General features: G+C 50.0%; 4 protein-coding genes across 4 annotated transcripts; 3 read left to right on the top strand and 1 right to left on the bottom strand.

Moving 5' to 3' along the window:
• The first annotated feature begins 4 nt into the window (after positions 1–4).
• Positions 5–3,268, top strand: BO85DRAFT_471883 (lysophospholipid acyltransferase family protein). Its single transcript, XM_025662519.1, has 7 exons — positions 5–901; positions 952–1,170; positions 1,220–1,475; positions 1,525–2,203; positions 2,254–2,565; positions 2,618–2,871; positions 2,944–3,268. The coding sequence occupies exons 1-7, from the start codon at positions 352–354 to the stop codon at positions 3,113–3,115; spliced, it is 2,442 nt and encodes an 813-aa protein (XP_025511503.1). The 5' UTR covers positions 5–351; the 3' UTR covers positions 3,116–3,268.
• A 7-nt stretch (positions 3,269–3,275) lies between these two features.
• On the bottom strand, positions 3,276–4,898 carry BO85DRAFT_504436 (arylsulfotransferase family protein; the record flags this gene model as incomplete). The annotated part of the gene is made up of 3 exons (XM_025664301.1): positions 3,276–3,284; positions 3,339–4,019; positions 4,071–4,898. 3 exons carry the CDS (start codon positions 4,896–4,898, stop codon positions 3,276–3,278), a joined length of 1,518 nt encoding a protein of 505 aa, XP_025511502.1.
• A 1,955-nt stretch (positions 4,899–6,853) lies between these two features.
• BO85DRAFT_462977 (uncharacterized protein) lies at positions 6,854–7,387 on the top strand (the record flags this gene model as incomplete). The annotated part of the gene is made up of 1 exon (XM_025661885.1): positions 6,854–7,387. One exon carries the CDS (start codon positions 6,854–6,856, stop codon positions 7,385–7,387), a length of 534 nt encoding a protein of 177 aa, XP_025511501.1.
• A 3,147-nt stretch (positions 7,388–10,534) lies between these two features.
• On the top strand, positions 10,535–14,326 carry BO85DRAFT_405720 (LEA domain protein). The gene is made up of 2 exons (XM_025657309.1): positions 10,535–13,618; positions 13,668–14,326. Exons 1-2 carry the CDS (start codon positions 10,784–10,786, stop codon positions 14,193–14,195), a joined length of 3,363 nt encoding a protein of 1,120 aa, XP_025511500.1. The 5' UTR covers positions 10,535–10,783; the 3' UTR covers positions 14,196–14,326.
• The last annotated feature ends 2,578 nt before the right edge of the window (positions 14,327–16,904 follow it).

Here is a 16,904-nt window from a genome sequence, read left to right as displayed (position 1 = left end):
TTCGGTGAACTGAAGTTCCTGGACGTCCAGTGCCATTGCCCAATCCAGCCTAGCGTACGGTTGCACGGGGCGCAAGGCCGTTGGGTCTCACGTGAGCGGCGGCAGCACGAATCGTCCCGAGGCATTTCTGGGGAAGAAGCCGGGGATCTTCGCCTGGTTGGGACCCTCGCTTGCCTTCTCAGGAACCAGGAGCTGGTCGATCATGACAATGCCTATTTTTGCTCTCCCTCTCTCTTGATGTCGCTCGACTCCATCCCAGCAGTCTATGACCGCTGAGATCTATCGGCCTGCTTATTAAAATCACAGAGCTCTCAAGTGAACATTCCCTCCCCTCTCCCCGCCCGAGACGCTATGCCTTCCGATAAGTCCCCGGTCGGCGACTCCGCACCGGATCTCGAGATCGTGGGAAACAAAGTCACCATTCATCCCAGTGGAGTTACTGGAGGGCTGGAACCTCAAGATGAACAGATCACCGAACGCAACCTCGTCCGCCATATGGCGAGGTTTCGCGAGAACCCTTTCGATTTCCTACGAGAAGTGAGCTTGTACATGTCAGGAACAGGTTGGCGCGCCTACGATGATGTGATCGGACAACCCATATTCTATTCCGGTTTTACGGATCGAATGAAGTCCCGGATTCTTGCAAGTCCCCTGTTGCAAGGGAAGGTGAAGGAGCTGGCGGAGGCACGGTTAACAGTGGAGGAGAAGGATGGATTGTTGGATGTGACACCAGGACCCCTGGAGCAGAAACGAATACACCGTCGGAATGAGATACAAAGTAATCTGAAGGAGGTGGTAGATTCTATGCTAGATAATATGATCTGCAAGATGGAAAGCAAGAGGTTCATCCGCGGGGCGTACTATCTCTGCACGCAGCTCCTGACGCGCGCTTACCATCAAGGTAGGAGGGTATCCGACGTGTTGAAGGCACACTGTTAACGAAATTCTCAGGAATACACGTGTCTAGCGAAGAAGTCCTCCGGCTGAGATCTTTCGCGCAGGAGGCAGCTGCCAAGAAGCAATCCATTGTCTTTTTGCCGTGTCACAAATCGCATGTCGACTATGTGTCGCTCCAGCTTATCTGCTATCGCCTTGGAATTGGGCTTCCGGTCGTAGTGGCGGGAGAGAATCTCAATATCCCGATGCTGGGCCCTTTTCTCCAGCATGCAGGTATGGTTTGACACGCCTCAGAACTTAGCGCGCTTGCTGACTTGCCTAGGCGCGATGTGGATTCGGAGGAGCTTTGGAAACGATCCGCTATATAACACCGTTGTACAGGCTTATATTGATACCTTGCTGCAGCAAGGTTTCAACTTTGAATGTTTCATCGAAGGTGGTCGTTCGAGGACTGGAAAGCTTCTTTCACCCAAGTTTGGCATTCTTAGCTTTATCTTGGACAGTGTTCTTTCCGGTCGCGTAGAGGACACCATCATATGCCCTGTCAGCACACAGTATGATAAAGTGATTGAGACTGAGTATGTGCTCTCCTGATAAATGACTACTGAATTCTAACCATACGTTTAGGTCCTACATCAGCGAACTGCTTGGTCAACCGAAGAGAAAGGAAAACCTGGCTGATTTCTTATCTTCATCCTCTGTCCTTTCTCTTCAGCTCGGTCGGGTTGATGTTCGATTCCACGAGCCATGGAGTTTGAGAGAGTTCATCAACCAGCAATTGACACGAATGCCGGAACAGATTGTCGCAAAGGGTGGCCCGCAGCTGAGCTATGCTGATAGAGGTCGGGTATTGAGATCTTTGGGTTACAGGGTCTTGTCTGACATCAACGATGTTTCTGTAATGATGCCTACAGCTCTGGTTGGCACGGTCCTTCTTACGCTTCGCGGTCGAGGCGTCGGCAAAGGTGAAATGGTCCGGCGCGTCGAATGGCTGTGTGAACGTGTTCGAGCAAAGGGCGGACGGGTCGCTCACTTCTATCGTTACCCAACGGATGTTGTTGTCGACCGTGCGCTAGAGGTCTTGGGGCCGCAGCTTGTGGGCGAGGTGAGCGGACTGGTCGAACCGACTTACTACGCCGTGGATCGTTTCCAGCTTTCGTTCTATCGCAACATGACCATCCACTTGTTCATCACGGAGGCGCTGGTGTCTGCGGGAATGTATACGAGAATTAAGCAAGGCGGCGGGCCGTCTTATCAGCGCATATCCTACCAAGACCTCCTAAACCAGGTCTCGTTCCTGTCTCAAGTGAGTCACAAAATCATTATACCCTGGGCAACCCCTGCTAACCAAACCAGCTTTTCCGTGGCGAATTCATCTTCCCACCTGAGGGCCTGACAACAAACATGGAAAATACTCTGCGTGGACTCGAAAGAGACAACATAATCACCGTGAGCCGAGACGCTGCCGGCGCGCCACAATTCGTGGAGCTCAGCGACGCAGAACGGCAATGTGGCCGCGAGAACTACGACTTCTACTGCTTCCTAGTCTGGCCATTCATTGAAGCCTCCTGGCTCGGCTCCGTCTCTCTCCTCGGACTGACACCCCCTCTCAACGGCGCTGAAGATGTCTGGATCGATTTGAACAAGGCCCAAAACAGCGCCCAACTGGTAATTCAAATCATCACCAATGATTTCTAGTAAATACTAACACATAATATAGCTTGGCAAAACACTTTACCACCAAGGCGACCTCTCCTACTTCGAAGCCGTCAACAAGGAGACACTCCGAAACTCCTACCAACGCTTTGCAGAAGAAGGCATCATCCAAGTTGCCAAAAGCAAAGGATCAAAGATATCCACGATGAAGCTAGCCCCCGAATGGACGCCCGAGCGGGATCCAACCACGGGAAAGCTACTTCCCCGTGGCCGTCTCTGGGACTTTACTGAGCTGATTGCACAATCCAGACGTGAGGGGTGAGTTTACTCATAATTTTTTTTCCTTCTTATTGATGGAGTCCATTGGTCTGGTATACTGACATTTAAAAGGAAAAACCGCCGTGACGGCGCAACAGTCTCGTCGCGGGTTCTGCACATGTCGGACGTTGTGGGCCGCAAGTTATTCGAGGACGCAAGTCCTAGTCCCGCTGCGGCGGAGGAGGTTGATGTCTCCATACGGCAGATGAGGAGGAAGGCCATTACGCCTAGTTCGAAGCTGTAGATGGATTATGTGGCAGGCACATGAGACGAAGCGTAGCGTAGCGTTTAATATCCTTTTGTATATTTAAAGCCTTGCATGCGAGGACTACCGTTGATATCATTATAGCCTACTCACCAAGCATTAATTCGCATAATGAAATAAATCATTCACGATATATACCTTACTCTAGCTATATACAACCGACTAGTAGTAAGTAATCATACTATGAACACCCCTCACCCACCTTAACAACCCCGGACTGCACACCATCCCCGACCCCCCCAACAGCCTGCACAACCACCTTCTCCCCATCCCTCCCCACCACCCCATCCAGCACAATCCTCGTCTCAAACCCATTCTTCTCCCTCACATCCCCCACAACCCCCAACTCACTCCCCATCCTTACCTTCCACCCCCTCACATCCGTCGCCCCATTCCAACTCACGTAAACCACCACACTACCCCCTTCCCGACACGCCACTGCCTCCGGCCTCGTCGTCGGCTTCCCAACCCACTCGCGGAACCGATACCCCCGATACGACTGCGTCGACTCATCGAACCCAAACCGCGCGTTCATCATCAACGCCCCGTTCTCATCGTATTCCTCAATCACCGGCATCGCGCCGTGCTGGAGCAGCACGTGTCCGTTCGGAAGTGGCTGGAAGCCGCCCTGGCTTACGGCGAAGAGGGGGGCGTCGGGGTTCCAGAGCTTGCGGACGGCGGTTGCGGTATGGTTTTGCATGTCGAGGGTGAGGGTTAGGCCTGTGGTGATGGTTGTGGGGGAGGTGAAGATGTTGGCGTTTTCGTTGTTGTGTAGGTGTAGTGTTAGGGATGTCGCGTTCGGGGAGTAGTTGATGAAGCGTGGGTCGTGTTGATAGCAGAAGCTGCTGCCGGGGAGGAGGGTGAAGGAGGCGCCTTTTTGGCCCTGTGGTGGTTTGTTAGTGGGTGTGGTGATGGGGGGAGGGGAGGGACGTACGTGAAGGTGCCAGGTTACGTTGCCGTGTTTGTCGAGGAGGAAGATGCTGCACATGAAGCGGGAGGAGAGGAGGTAGGAGTCGCCGTATTTGGCTACCGAGTTGAGGTGCGGATATTCATAGGGATCGGACTTGCTGGTGCCGGATCCTAGGAAGGGGAGTTCGGTGTTTGTTAAGGGAATTTCGGACAGGTGCTCGACTGTGCTCCAGCGGAAGAGGACTTTGTTGGTCTTGATGTCGATTTCGTAGAAGAGCCCGTCTTGGACCCAGCCGTCTTTGGGGCCGCCGATGGGGGAGAGGTCGCATTGGGTGACGTTCACGGCTGTTACGAGGATGGCGCCGTCTGAGGTGATCTGGCTCTCGTGGATGTCGATGTAGGAGGGGAAGGTTTCCGGGTCGGCGGTGGTGACGAAGTGTTGGTCATCAGTCCCGGGGAGTGTTATGCGGTGAATCTCTTGGTAGGAGGCGTTAAGGATGCTGATTGCTCCAAAGCCATAGCCTAGGTAGTTGGCGCCCTGCCAGTAGGCGAGGACGGGTTCGCCGTCTAGCATTTGGGGCTGGTAGGCGGAGGTGTTGGCATTGGGGCCTTGCCATACAAGCTGACCGTCGTCGGAGTATATGGCTGGGTAGCTCCATTCCATGCTCGAGGAGGATGGAGAGAAGAAGAGGTTGCCTAGTTCTGTTTTGCCATTCTTGGTGACGTTCAGATATGGCGCTTGGATAGAGGTACTGCGGAAGGTCTGCTGGGGCCAGGTGGACTCTGCGGCGACTCTTGCGCCGAGGAAGAAAGTGAGGAGATTTGCAGCATTGTAGCTGCTGAATTGGCGCATTTTGGGTGTTCTGTGATTCCTTGAAGCAGGCTTAGTATCCAAGGAGCTGTGGCAGAGGAATTGGCATGATTTATAGTTCGCTGAGCGTCCCCGTATGTGATATCATAATCTGCAGTTTCGGCCATTATATCGGCAATCCCATCACGAAGCAATGGGCACCAGCGGGGTAAGAGGATGAAGAGCCCTGTGGCATCACGATTCGGAAAGTGGACATTGCCGTCCTTCCAGCTAAAGAAAGTAGTCTATGTTGTGAGCCCGACTTGAGAAGTCCGAGCGTATCCTCGGCAATGGCCTCTGCGGTGGGTGAGATGGACCTCGCCGAACATGCCCTTTCTGAATGTGTTAAATAGCAGATATCCATGAGCTATTGGGAAATCGAAGTGAGTCAGTGGAGGTGCCATCTGTCTATGGGATTGGATGATGGGATATCCGAATGCGGAGAAGTTCCGGAACGTAATAGCAAGTGATGAAATTGTGAGGGTTCGTGCTTGATCGACAAGTCGACAGGGTCGCTTAAGCGAAGATAAGATGCGGAGAGCCCGAGTTCTACTGAAAACCGAGGGGAATCGTTCCTGATGCGATACTAGGGCCCCATCTCCCCGGAATGCTGTGGGGTGGCGTGTGGGGACTCGGGTCTTGATCGTGCTGCTGCTGCAGGGCATTCGCTCGCTACCGGCCGCAGCCTAGTATAACTCCACGCTTAGAGCGCGGCATATATGGACAGGGCTTGGGGAACAGCCGACGGAATTGCCGAGCAGTGTTCAGGTGACATTCTGCTGTTGTTGAGCAGCTAGGCATCGGTAGAATGAGGGGTACTCTTCTAGCGCAGACTCAAGCCAGGTCTAAACACCTGTTAGCACAATATCTTTCACAATATAATAATTCAAAGGAGCTCACGATGATGTTTGCAGGATTGGACAGCTGGTGGAAAGCCAGGCATACCGAAAATCGTGGCACGCTCAGGGTAAGAAGACAGGAGACAGGATGCAACCCAACGTTGAGAAGTTCCGAGACATCTGGTCCAACATCGTGTCATACCTCTAAATGTCGACCTAATTATCCGTTGTCATCATTCATGTCGCTTATCATGTCAACTGCTAGCTCAGAAAGCCTGTAGGATAACCAGAACTTGGGAGCCTGTGGGAGAGGCTTTTCTGACCACATCCTGGCACATCGATGAGAAAGAAGGAGGAGAGCTTCTATAAAAGATGATTCTTAATCACCTGACACACGCAAAGACATTTCGCCATCGCATCGTCTTATGTCGCAATATAATATTGCGTTGATACTTACTAGTATGCTCGAGGTATGAATGTCTATGTATGCATTCAGTCCTGCTCCGTATTCCTTTCAACAAGCTAAATACCCAAGTCCTAAATATCCGAGATGCCCTAATCTTCATTACCACTCCTCGAACTGGGCTGTAGTGGTGCTCACAATGTCCTGAGACTAAGATATCGTCCAGCGTCTAATGCAGCCGATATTGCCGCAGTTTCATCGTTTGATTTTCATTCTTTTTCTTCTCTCATCCAGACCTATGCTCATAGCAAATGAGACCATAACTCTTGTCAGAATTGCTTCGATCTACCAGATCGCAGATTCATATATCCGCGTGGGAGAATAATCTGTAGGGGTATATTCCAATAGAGGCAAGCTAGACAAACCAGCCTACCTCCGAGGTTAATACACGAATTGAGTTACATGGAACCTGAGTCCCAGGTATACATCCGAGCTGTCTGACCAATGGTACTCCTCACAAAGGCCATTGTTGGCAGGGCAAGTCCTGACGTCAGAAGCGGACGGTCCAAGCGTTTCCCCCAACTGGCATCCCCCCTGCATTTCCCCCGCCATTCCCATCACCACTTCTGCATCAACTGAACTATCGCTCCGATCGAGATCAGATTAACCAAATTCAATTCACAGCACATATTACTATAACTAAGGGTGCGCTAAGCATGTTGCGCAATACGAAACTCCTCAGCACCAGATCCCATCCATTTATACCTATAACTACAAGAGCTGGTCAGCTGTGCCACCCATCGGTATCTTCCTACCAGCATCGCTGCCTTGTGACTTCCCAAACTATCCACAAAGAAAGACATCTCGAGTCCGATTTGGACCGGCATCTACTCCGGCCTGAGCATAACGAGAATACCAAGTCGGGCACCGACGACGAAGCAGCTCATCACTGGTCTTCGTACGATCCCACTATCACCGACCCAGACCTTGAGGTTCTCGCCTGCGAGGAAGAGTGCGAACTTGATGGTGAACTAGATGACCCTTTGTTCGTCAGCCCAGGCAATAGGGAAGTCAGTCGTTTCCTTGATCCGATGATCGGAGGGGCGGTGCATGGTGCTACGAGACCGGGCCCAAGTGGGAGGGGATGGACAAGAAAGCATAAGGAGGTGATCATCAAGAAAATCCCCGGAAGTCAGTTTGAGAAATATGATCGAATACTGCAGGAGCTGAGGAAGGCAGATAAGCGGTGAGTTGAAGACTCCCTCAGCTGTATCCAGTGTGATCATGTTGATACTCGTCCAGGGCCACGAAATGAGTGTTGTAGTGAAGGGTCTACCGGCCAGGTATTACTTCCTGCATAAAAGACCCCTTGTTGTCCGTGGTTTGCCAACTTCAACCCGGTATGGAGTTAGCATACATTGAATATGGATTGTTAGGTGAGTTGTTGATGGATGTGCATGTATAGTGTCGGACTCGGTTATGGCCAGAAGACGGGCCACTGTATCACTCACTCCCAGATTGTACCAAAATGTGATATATGAAACAAAGTAAAAACGATGCATTACAATGTCAATGTGAAGAATTATCACCTGTTATACTTTATACCTTATTGAGCTGCCATCGACCGTACCTAGCCTTCGACCGAATGTGTAATGGGTTCAAAAAGACCGTGTTCCCGGCGTTGTGTGCAACTACAACATCCCAATTGGAATAACTAAGATTGTATATGAGCTATCATATGGATGCTTGATTACGGAAGGGGTACTGTATCCAAGTGCACTATAAATAGAGAAAAGTCACTAGTCGACATGACCAAAAACCACATCAACAAAGCCCCACTACCATCACCAAAACCGACAAGTCAGGGCCTTTTTCATTCATAAATAATTAGAGGGCCCCATTTAACTAGTGAAAGTCATATACTATTTCCTTATTCCATTTACTCGTCACAGTATCCAGAAAAATCTCCCCTGAACAGCCCTATCATTCCGGACATATAACAGAATCATAATACATGTAGATCACTTTCTCAAACAGGACATAGACATAAAACCCCAAATCTTGGAGTGACCGGATAATGCCCTGGAAAATAAATTAAAGATAGATTAATATCCCACCCGCTAGCGTGGCCAGTCATCGTCGCATACGCCACCCGATCAACGACTATTACGTCAGTCCGCGCACCGTGGCTGGATGGATGGAATACATTGAATGAATAGATCAGGAGAGTTTAGAGTTTGCTATTGTGATTGTACCTTTTTGTGATTGATTGATCTATAGCGTTATTTCATTGAATGTCTATTTGGGATGGACTGTTTAAAATGAGATGGACTGGTAATCTGTACATTTTGTACCATTGTATACTCCTGGCTGCATTGGGATGGGGACAAACTTCATCTAAGCGTGGAACATAGAGTCTCCGTTTTGTGGGATTACCCAGGAAATACTATTTTGAATGTACGGAAAGGCAAGAGTATCGCATATCCTCTCCTGTGGTAAAAGGTAACTAAATCTCAGATCTAGTCTCCCTCAAAGTAACTCGTGGACATCAACAACGCTAATAACTTGACAAACCCATCATACTATACACTCAGATGATTCGAAGATACATAGCCTCGAGAATGGATTATCCCTGACTAGGGCAGGAGGTCTTCTCTTCTGCATGCTCATCATTGGAGAAGGGATCCGTATGCACATATGACTGATGTCCACGGTGCCGCGGCCTTTCAGCTTCTGGTCGACTCTCTGCAACCAGACACGCGGACAACGAACTCTAATCAGTAGAGATGACCTGCAATATCTCTACTGCCCTAAATAATACCTAATAGTGGCGTGCGTTATTGAGAGGCTCACGGGTGCACTCGAGTACACCGATAGGCCACCACTGTGTGCAGGTTCACCTAGGCAAAAACAACCCATTAATAACAGATCAAAGCGTATTTCTGGAGCAGACGAGCGCTGATAACCCGGAGTGAGGCCTGTAGTGTGCTCGAAAGATGGTGATTAGTACTTCATTGTCCATGCCTTTTTATTAGCCTTTATTCGCAATTGTTTAACGCAGGTCTGAATGACAAACGCGCACAGGATTGACTAAAGCTAAAGACCGTTTACCGCAACATACGATCCCGGTAGATCTCTCACGATATCTTAATACATGATGCGAAATTCAAAATATAGGGTATGATATTTCGGGACTTGGATTTCCGGGTCAGTGGAGTGGAAGGTTTGAAGTGTAGAAGATCGGAAATAGTGTCAGATAGTCGCTTGTGGCGCCGGATCAAGTGCTAGAGGGAGATGCTAATTCTCCGACATGCTAGTACTAAATGGCTGCTGAAATCTAGGTATTCCCAACACACGATAAGGATGAGAGTGTAGAAGAGACGAATTCCTGTTTTCGGTAATTTGCTTTTATTCACTTTATGCGCAATAATAATACCTAATATTAAGATAACGATCATAAAGCCGAACTTCGACCAAGCCACAGCGTCAATCTCCGGCCTGAAGCTGACCCGTCCACGGATGAGATCATTCCCCACATCTGCGACACGAATCGGAGGATAAACCGCCCACAATGCCATCATTGCTGAATCGCGACAGAGCCACGTTGTCCGCTCATTGGATCTGATCCTAGCCGTTACATGTCAGATCTCATTTTATTGACTGGGGAGTCAATGCGCCTTCAAGTGCTGGAGGTGGTACGGGATGACGTTATCCGATGCTCGGCCGCGTGTCGACAATGCGATGCCCTGCGATCCGTGGTTGAGAGCCAAACTTTCGGCCGCGGACTTGATATCCTGTTTTCTGTACCATTGTGTTACTGTTGACGGGATGTGATGATGCTCGGATTTAGCGGGAGATGCTGGAGATGTATCCTAAAGTTGGGATATCGACAGTGAGATATGAGAGTGAGGAAACCACTGTAGTGAATATTATGGAGCTGTCAGGGCTCGAAGGTATGGTTCCTGACTAATCTGCACTAAAGCACCTGATATCAGGTGTCTTTGCAGCGAACAAGAATAGAATGCCCCAGTCAATCTCCTTGAGAAGGAAAGCAGCAGAGATGATCCATCCACTTCTGACGCAAGAATGATCCAGCCCTTCGCGCTAACTGGGGCAGTGGGGCAGCTTTCATCTACTTTGTCTCTATTCTTTGTCTTTGTGCTCGATTCTAAATTCCGTGCATCTGATGGGCTGATCCTGCACACCATCGCGCTGCTTGCAGCGATGATGTGACAGGCTTCCTACGCCACGGAGGCCCTGCATGTATCTGCTCGACGGTGACGGGGATGATAACACCCCAGATTTGATCCAGGCGCAATGACGTAGGTGGGCTTCGCTGCATAGTAGATGCATTTAAAGGGTCTTGAAGCGTTGGACTGATGGTAAGCATCTAGTCAATAACTTATTCCTGCACATATCTTCATACCTGACGATAGTACTCACGATCAAACCTTACAATTGCTATCGACTTAGTTCTGACTTTTTCCTATCTGACGAATCACGAACTCCAAAAGGCTGTACGACTGACGAACGCGACGACAAATCAGCTACTTCTACTACACTAAGACAACTATCCAATCAAGATCGGCGCATTTTTCTCTAATCCTTTTACGTCTAACCAACCCATCCCATCTAATACATCAACTATGGCCTCTCCTATCGCAAGTAAAGTCTCCAAGCTCAACCTCAGCCCCGACTCCAAGCGAGGCACTCCACCCAAGATCCGCCAGCAGACCCCCCAGAAGAAGACCCCTCCTAAGCTTCAGGCCCAGGAATCTGCCTCCCAGGCTGAAGAGCCAAGCGCCCCCTCTACCCCCACCCCCAAGGGTAAGGTCAGGCAGCTGCAGTCGGAGCAGCGCGCTTCCCCTGCTCCGGTCCCAGATGATGCCCAGTCCCAGGCATCCGGATCGGCAAGCCAGATTGAAAGACCCGCCTCTGAGCTTGGAGCCAAAGCCCAGGACACTGCGCAGAGTGTGCAAAATGGCGTCGAAGACCAAGGTGTCGGCCAGATTGACTTGTCTGTTCTGAAGGGTCTGCAGGTCGGCGAGGATGGTCTAATCCATGACCAAGATGGCAATGCCATTGGCCGACTTGCAGAAGGCCAGGCCGAATATCTGACCGGATATACTGTTGGTGACAACGGAGAGATCCTCGACGAGGATGGGGATCTCGTCGGAGTTGCCGATGTCCTTCCCGAGGCCTTCCAGAATGACGTTGGCAGCGTTCAGGAGCAGGCCGAAGAAACAACCGATCAGGCACCAAAAACCATCAACAATATTGCCGAGCTGGTGGATCGCCCTGTCTCAGAGTCTGGGGAAATCAAGGATGTTAATGGCAACACCATCGGCAAACTTGTTGAGGGCAACCCCGAGGATTTGGCTGGTTATGCTCCTGACAAGGAAGGAAATATTCTCGATGACGATGGTGACCTTATTGGTCGGGTAGAGATCGCATCCCAAGCTGAAGAAGCAGCTGAAGAAGTTCCCGAAGCGAAACCAATCACCGATATTGCGGCCTTGGCTGATCGTCCCGTGTCGGCGTCTGGCGCTATCAAAGACGACCAAGGAAAGCCGATTGGAAAGCTGGTCGAGGGCAATGCCGAGGACTTGGCAGGATATGCCCCCGACAAGGAAGGAAATGTCCTGGACGATGACGGTGATTTAATTGGCCGTGTCGATATTGCGTCCCAAGCCCGCCAAGGTGCTGAGAGCGTCGCCAGCTCCCAGAGACCTGCCAGCAAGCTAGGCCGTGAGACTGTCGATGATGCGGAGCAAAGGGACACTTCAACCGCCGGTCAAGCCAAGGAAGATGTCGAGGAGGCTGCTGAAGAAGCAGAGGATGACCTGCCTCCACTTTCTACGCTTGAGGGTCTCAAGTGCAACAAGCTGGGCAAGATTGTCGATCGGGAAACCGGTAAGCCTGTTGGTGAACTGATCGAGGGCGATGCGAAGAAGATCTCTAGACTGGGGGCCCAGCTCGATGACAAGGGACAGTTCTGGGACAACCGCGGCAACGTTATTGGAAAGGCCAAAACCCTTCCCGTCGAGGAGCATCCCGATGAACCGCCCTTTGGCGGGTTGGAGGGACTCCATGTTGTTGAAGATGGTTGGGTGGAGGACCAGAATGGCAAGCGCGTTGGCAAGATCAGCGAAGGCGATGCTAAGAAGGTTCTTGGACGTCCCGTCGATGAAGATGGGGACGTCTTGGACAAGAACGGCAATGTCATCGCCAAGGCTGAATACTATGAGGCCGAAGATGAGCCCGAGCCCGTGCCGGAGGAAGCCCCTGACCTCTCCAGTCTGGAAGGTCTCGCTCCTAACAAGCTCGGCTACGTGATTGGACCAAAGGGCGTCCCGATTGGCCGTGTCGTGGAAGGCAAGGTGAAGGAACTTGCCGGCAAGGAGATCCATGACGGCCAGATCTGGGACGGACCCAAGCCAATTGGACGTGTTGAGCTTATTCCCCCGGAAGAGCGGGAGAAATCAGCCGAAGGCCCGTTCGCCGGATTGGAAAACCTTGTTGTAAACAAGGAAGGCCTCGTCGAAGATGACGATGGCAATGTCGTCGGCAAGGTCATTGAAGGCGACATCAAGACCTTGCGTGGACGTGCCGTTGATGAGGATGGAGAGATCATCGACAAGTACGGCAACGTCAAGGGCCGTGCAGAGCCGTATGAAGTAGAAGAGCCGGAGGAGGAGGCACCAGACCTGTCGATCTTGGAAGGAAAGACTGTCAACAAGGCTGGCAACGTTGTGGATGCCCAGGGTAACGTCTTCGGACGGATTACCTCTGGTGACAAGCGCCTTGCTGGACGGAAGGTTGACGGCAAGGGTCAGATCTGGGGTGACAACGGCAAAGTAATTGGCACAGCTGAGCTCATCCCAGGAGCCGAGGAGCAGAAGCCCGAAGGCGCCTTCTACGGATTTGAGAATCCCGTGGTCGGCAAGGACGGCGTGATCACTGATGCTTCAGGTCAGATCATTGGCCGCATTGTTGAAGGTGATGCGCAGCGTCTCCAGGGCCGCCAGGTTGACGAGGATGGCGACATCTTGGACAAGAACGGTAACACTATCGGCCGAGCTGAGCGCTGGCAGCCCGAGGAGAAGCCGCGTGATGTTAACCCGATGTCGGGCCGTAAGGTCAACCGTGAGGGTGAGGTGCGTGATGCTGATGGTAATCTCATCGGCAAGCTGACCTCTGGCAACCTGCCATCTCTCATCGGCAAGGAGATCGACGATAACGGATACGTGGTGGACAATGACGGTAACAAGATCGGGGAATGCACTTTGATTGAGAACATTCCCGAGCCCGAACCCGAGCCCGAGGAGCCTGAGGAGGAACCCCAGGAGCCGGAGATCTCCCCCGAGGAGCAGGAAGCTCAGCGGAAGATAGAGGAAGACAAGCAGTTGGCGAAGAAGATGAGCGGTATTATTGCCCAGACACTGGACCGTATTCGTCCTGTCTGCAAGATGATCTCTGAGGTACGTATGGTTACTCATAATCACCCTGACACCACTAACCCTTCGATAGCACATCGAGAAGGCAGACCGCACACCCAAGGACGAACTTGACGAGGAGCAGCTGGTGAAGGATGTGAAGCCGCTCCTTGAAGAGGGCAACCAAATCTTGCAGGAATGCAATGGTGCCATCCGCGCTCTCGACCCGGATGGTCATGTTGCCGCCACGGCCAAGGCCCGTGCTGCTTCTCACGAAGCTTCTTCAGAGGAATACGCCTTGGCTGAGCAGCTCAAGGAGCTCACCGATCTGGTTGTCAAGACCATTGATAACGGCAAGAAGAGGATTGCAGGCATGCCTCATGCCAAGAAGAAGCTCAACCCTCTGTGGGCACTGCTCAGCGAACCCCTCGGTCAGATTATCACTGCTGTTGGCCTGCTATTGAACGGTGTCCTCGGACTGGTCGGCCGGTTGTTGCAAGGTCTTGGTCTGGGCCCCCTTGTGAATGGATTGCTGGGCGGACTGGGACTGGATAAATTGCTTGGCAGTCTGGGATTAACTTCCTTGACGGATTCCCTGGGCTTGACTGGAAAGAAGAAATAAATTAATAGGGGTAAGGGAAGTCTGCTTGTGATATTATTCTTTTAATTCAATATTTGCCATTGATGTCAAATTGACGATAATGATTTTCACCATGTCGATAGCTAGTTAATTAATCAGATATTTACCTCGTCAACTTTATTCCATATCTTCATTCATAATCGAAATTTACTCACTCGTATGCACTGCCTCCGAAAGACAGAATATAAAATCCTGCCCTCCCTCCTTACGCCCAGTTCTTCTTCTACTACACTCCCCAGGCTTTCAGCGCTCTATATAGATTCTTCCATATACAGTATTTACCTGCTTTCTCAATGCCAGAAAGATAGTACTAGGTCACCATATCTACATTACCTATATTACACACATATACCACTTCCCTTACAAAGAGGAAACTGTAACGCTTGTGGATGCATCAAGGTTCCCTCCTATAAACTCAAGCCCAACAGTCACCACAACATTCGTGGCAAAGTCAGCATCAGAGCCAGAGAAGGGAAAACAGAATTACAAGAAGAAGGCTTTCTTCTCATGCTTCCTCTACATCCCCGACAGATACCATATCCCGCGATGATTGCATACGGAATTCTTCGTGAGATAAATGTCCCAGACACATCGACGTTCCATTAAGATGCTAAGCACTGAAATGGATGACACAAGCATGTCTGCATTTTATGAAGAACCGACCGACTACCAAAGGATGCAATCAAAGAGCCCAACGGGCTTCGTGGTTGTTGCTAATATTCAGAAACTCCGTGTCGCAGAGGAGGACTATAATGCGTACAAAGCCGAGTTTGAACAAGTGGCTACAGAAGCGCATGGAATTTTTGAAATGCCATTGGAGCCTTTGCCCTATTCTGCTTGGCAATATAGTGCTGTTGGGATATATAACTACCAGCATGACAGATAAAGTGATCATCGTATTGTCAAAATCGTCTGACGAGAAATACCTAAGATCGCTTGAAGTCTCACGAATTCGTGGGCCCAGAAAAATGCAGAGACACAATGCGTCTTATTAATTGATTGGAGCATGCGCCAATTGCAAAACCCGGTCTGGGTTTGGTAATTAGTACAGTAAGTATTCTCTATTCGGCTCACACTTAGTTGCTAATGTCCGCATTTTAGGGCGCTTGAAATGAAACGTTCATCGCTGTAGTACAAACTACGATCAACATTAAGTCTGAGTATGTCATGGTATCCGGTGCGAAACGCTCGCTTTGTTATATTTGTAAGACATATGCAAGCGGCAGATACGCGGAAATCTATCCAATTAACGGTGTTAAGCTTCTACTATGAGGCTGGGGTTAGTATTTTTGACAGCCAAGTTCCAACTACTTTAACAATATCAGCTTACGCTATCTCTGAATATGATATACGTTGTTCACATTCAGCTGGAGAGGTTGCGATATACAGCCGAAAGTGCTTCCTCTATTGATCATGTTGCCTGCCTCATGGTTTGACCGGTAAGCTTCGGAGCGGACAGTCTGTGTCAATGGAAAACCTCCAATCTATTTCCCAACACCCGCACTATAACTTGTTGAACGTTTTGAAACAGAATGACAGATATGTTTAGATCACGGGCAAAGTTGCGGACCAACTGAAATGAAGGGTCTTTATATATTAATATCTAGCTTTGACCAAGTGTTGCGCATTAGATGATGGGGATAGAGATATGAATGGACAGGGAGTGGGCTGCAATGATCCTGTCAAAGCAATCGTTTCTATATATACATGACGCTTTTAAAAGCAACAATCTTGCAAAAAGGAAATGTGCCAGAGGCACATTTTCTCTTCATCGGTCGCGGGTATGAGTCATTTGCGTGGAGGACGCCAGATGGCCATGTCGCTATTAGAAAATGCTCTAATTGAGAAAAGGCAATACAGAATTGTCTACCACTGGAGAGGCTCATCGCTCTCATTCAATGCCCGTCCTTTTCAGTCCAAGAAAGCTTGCGGGTCAGTGTCCTTTATCGACGAGGAAGGCTGGAAGAGCAACAACAGACCCGTTTCTGAACAATATTACATGGTGAATATAACAACCTATAAACCAGACAAGCTTGCAGTTGAATGTTTACTACTCCAATTGAACCATTCGAATCAATCCTTTCTACGTTCCATAAGCTTCATCTCTTCGTTACCGTTAGTGCGTTTATCATCTTGGTGACCAGACTGGGGCCACGAAACACCATGAAGGCACGTCCCAAGGGTGGACGAGACGGTGTTTGCCCTTGCAGCCGAATGATAAGTACAAGTGTCTTAGTATCACGGTCAGGTTCAATTTCCCCGAAAACAGGGGTGCAGGAAGTGATACGCACTGTCGGGATCATTCTTAATTTTACCGGAGATCGACTATATATCAACCCGCAGTGACAGCCCAGACTATATACGCAAAGCAGAAGAAGGTGATGAAGAAGTGCGTTCTCTCATTACTGACCATGTATCTTGAGCTCTAAAAGGACATGATCAACCAATGGACCGAGTACGAAAGCAAATAACTATGCAAGCCGTACAGCTGTGCGCGAGATGACTTAACCACGGCACCAGAAGAGCCCAAGATGGATGTTTGCATGCAAACACGTTACCATGCATATAGAGGCGACATACCGAGACAAAGACAGTGCCTATGTGTTCTTCCAATCAGGACTCCATGCTCAATCACGTTTTAAGGAAACGACTGTCTTTACAGAGAAACCCTCCATATCGAAATGGACCTTA

Source organism: Aspergillus piperis, assembly GCF_003184755.1.
Source record: "Aspergillus piperis CBS 112811 unplaced genomic scaffold BO85scaffold_23, whole genome shotgun sequence".
NCBI lineage: Eukaryota > Fungi > Ascomycota > Eurotiomycetes > Eurotiales > Aspergillaceae > Aspergillus > Aspergillus piperis.
This window is presented reverse-complemented; position numbering and strand designations above follow the sequence as displayed.

Excerpts from the sequence above, each read along its gene's own strand:
- BO85DRAFT_405720 (XM_025657309.1), top strand. The coding sequence starts at position 10,784 with ATGGCCTCTCCTATCGCAAGTAAAGTCTCCAAGCTCAACCTCAGCCCC. Across the intron at positions 13,619-13,667 it reads TCTGCAAGATGATCTCTGAG|CACATCGAGAAGGCAGACCG; the intron begins GTACGTATGGTT and ends ACCCTTCGATAG.
- BO85DRAFT_471883 (XM_025662519.1), top strand. The coding sequence starts at position 352 with ATGCCTTCCGATAAGTCCCCGGTCGGCGACTCCGCACCGGATCTCGAG. Across the intron at positions 1,171-1,219 it reads CCCTTTTCTCCAGCATGCAG|GCGCGATGTGGATTCGGAGG; the intron begins GTATGGTTTGAC and ends TGACTTGCCTAG. Across the intron at positions 1,476-1,524 it reads GATAAAGTGATTGAGACTGA|GTCCTACATCAGCGAACTGC; the intron begins GTATGTGCTCTC and ends CCATACGTTTAG.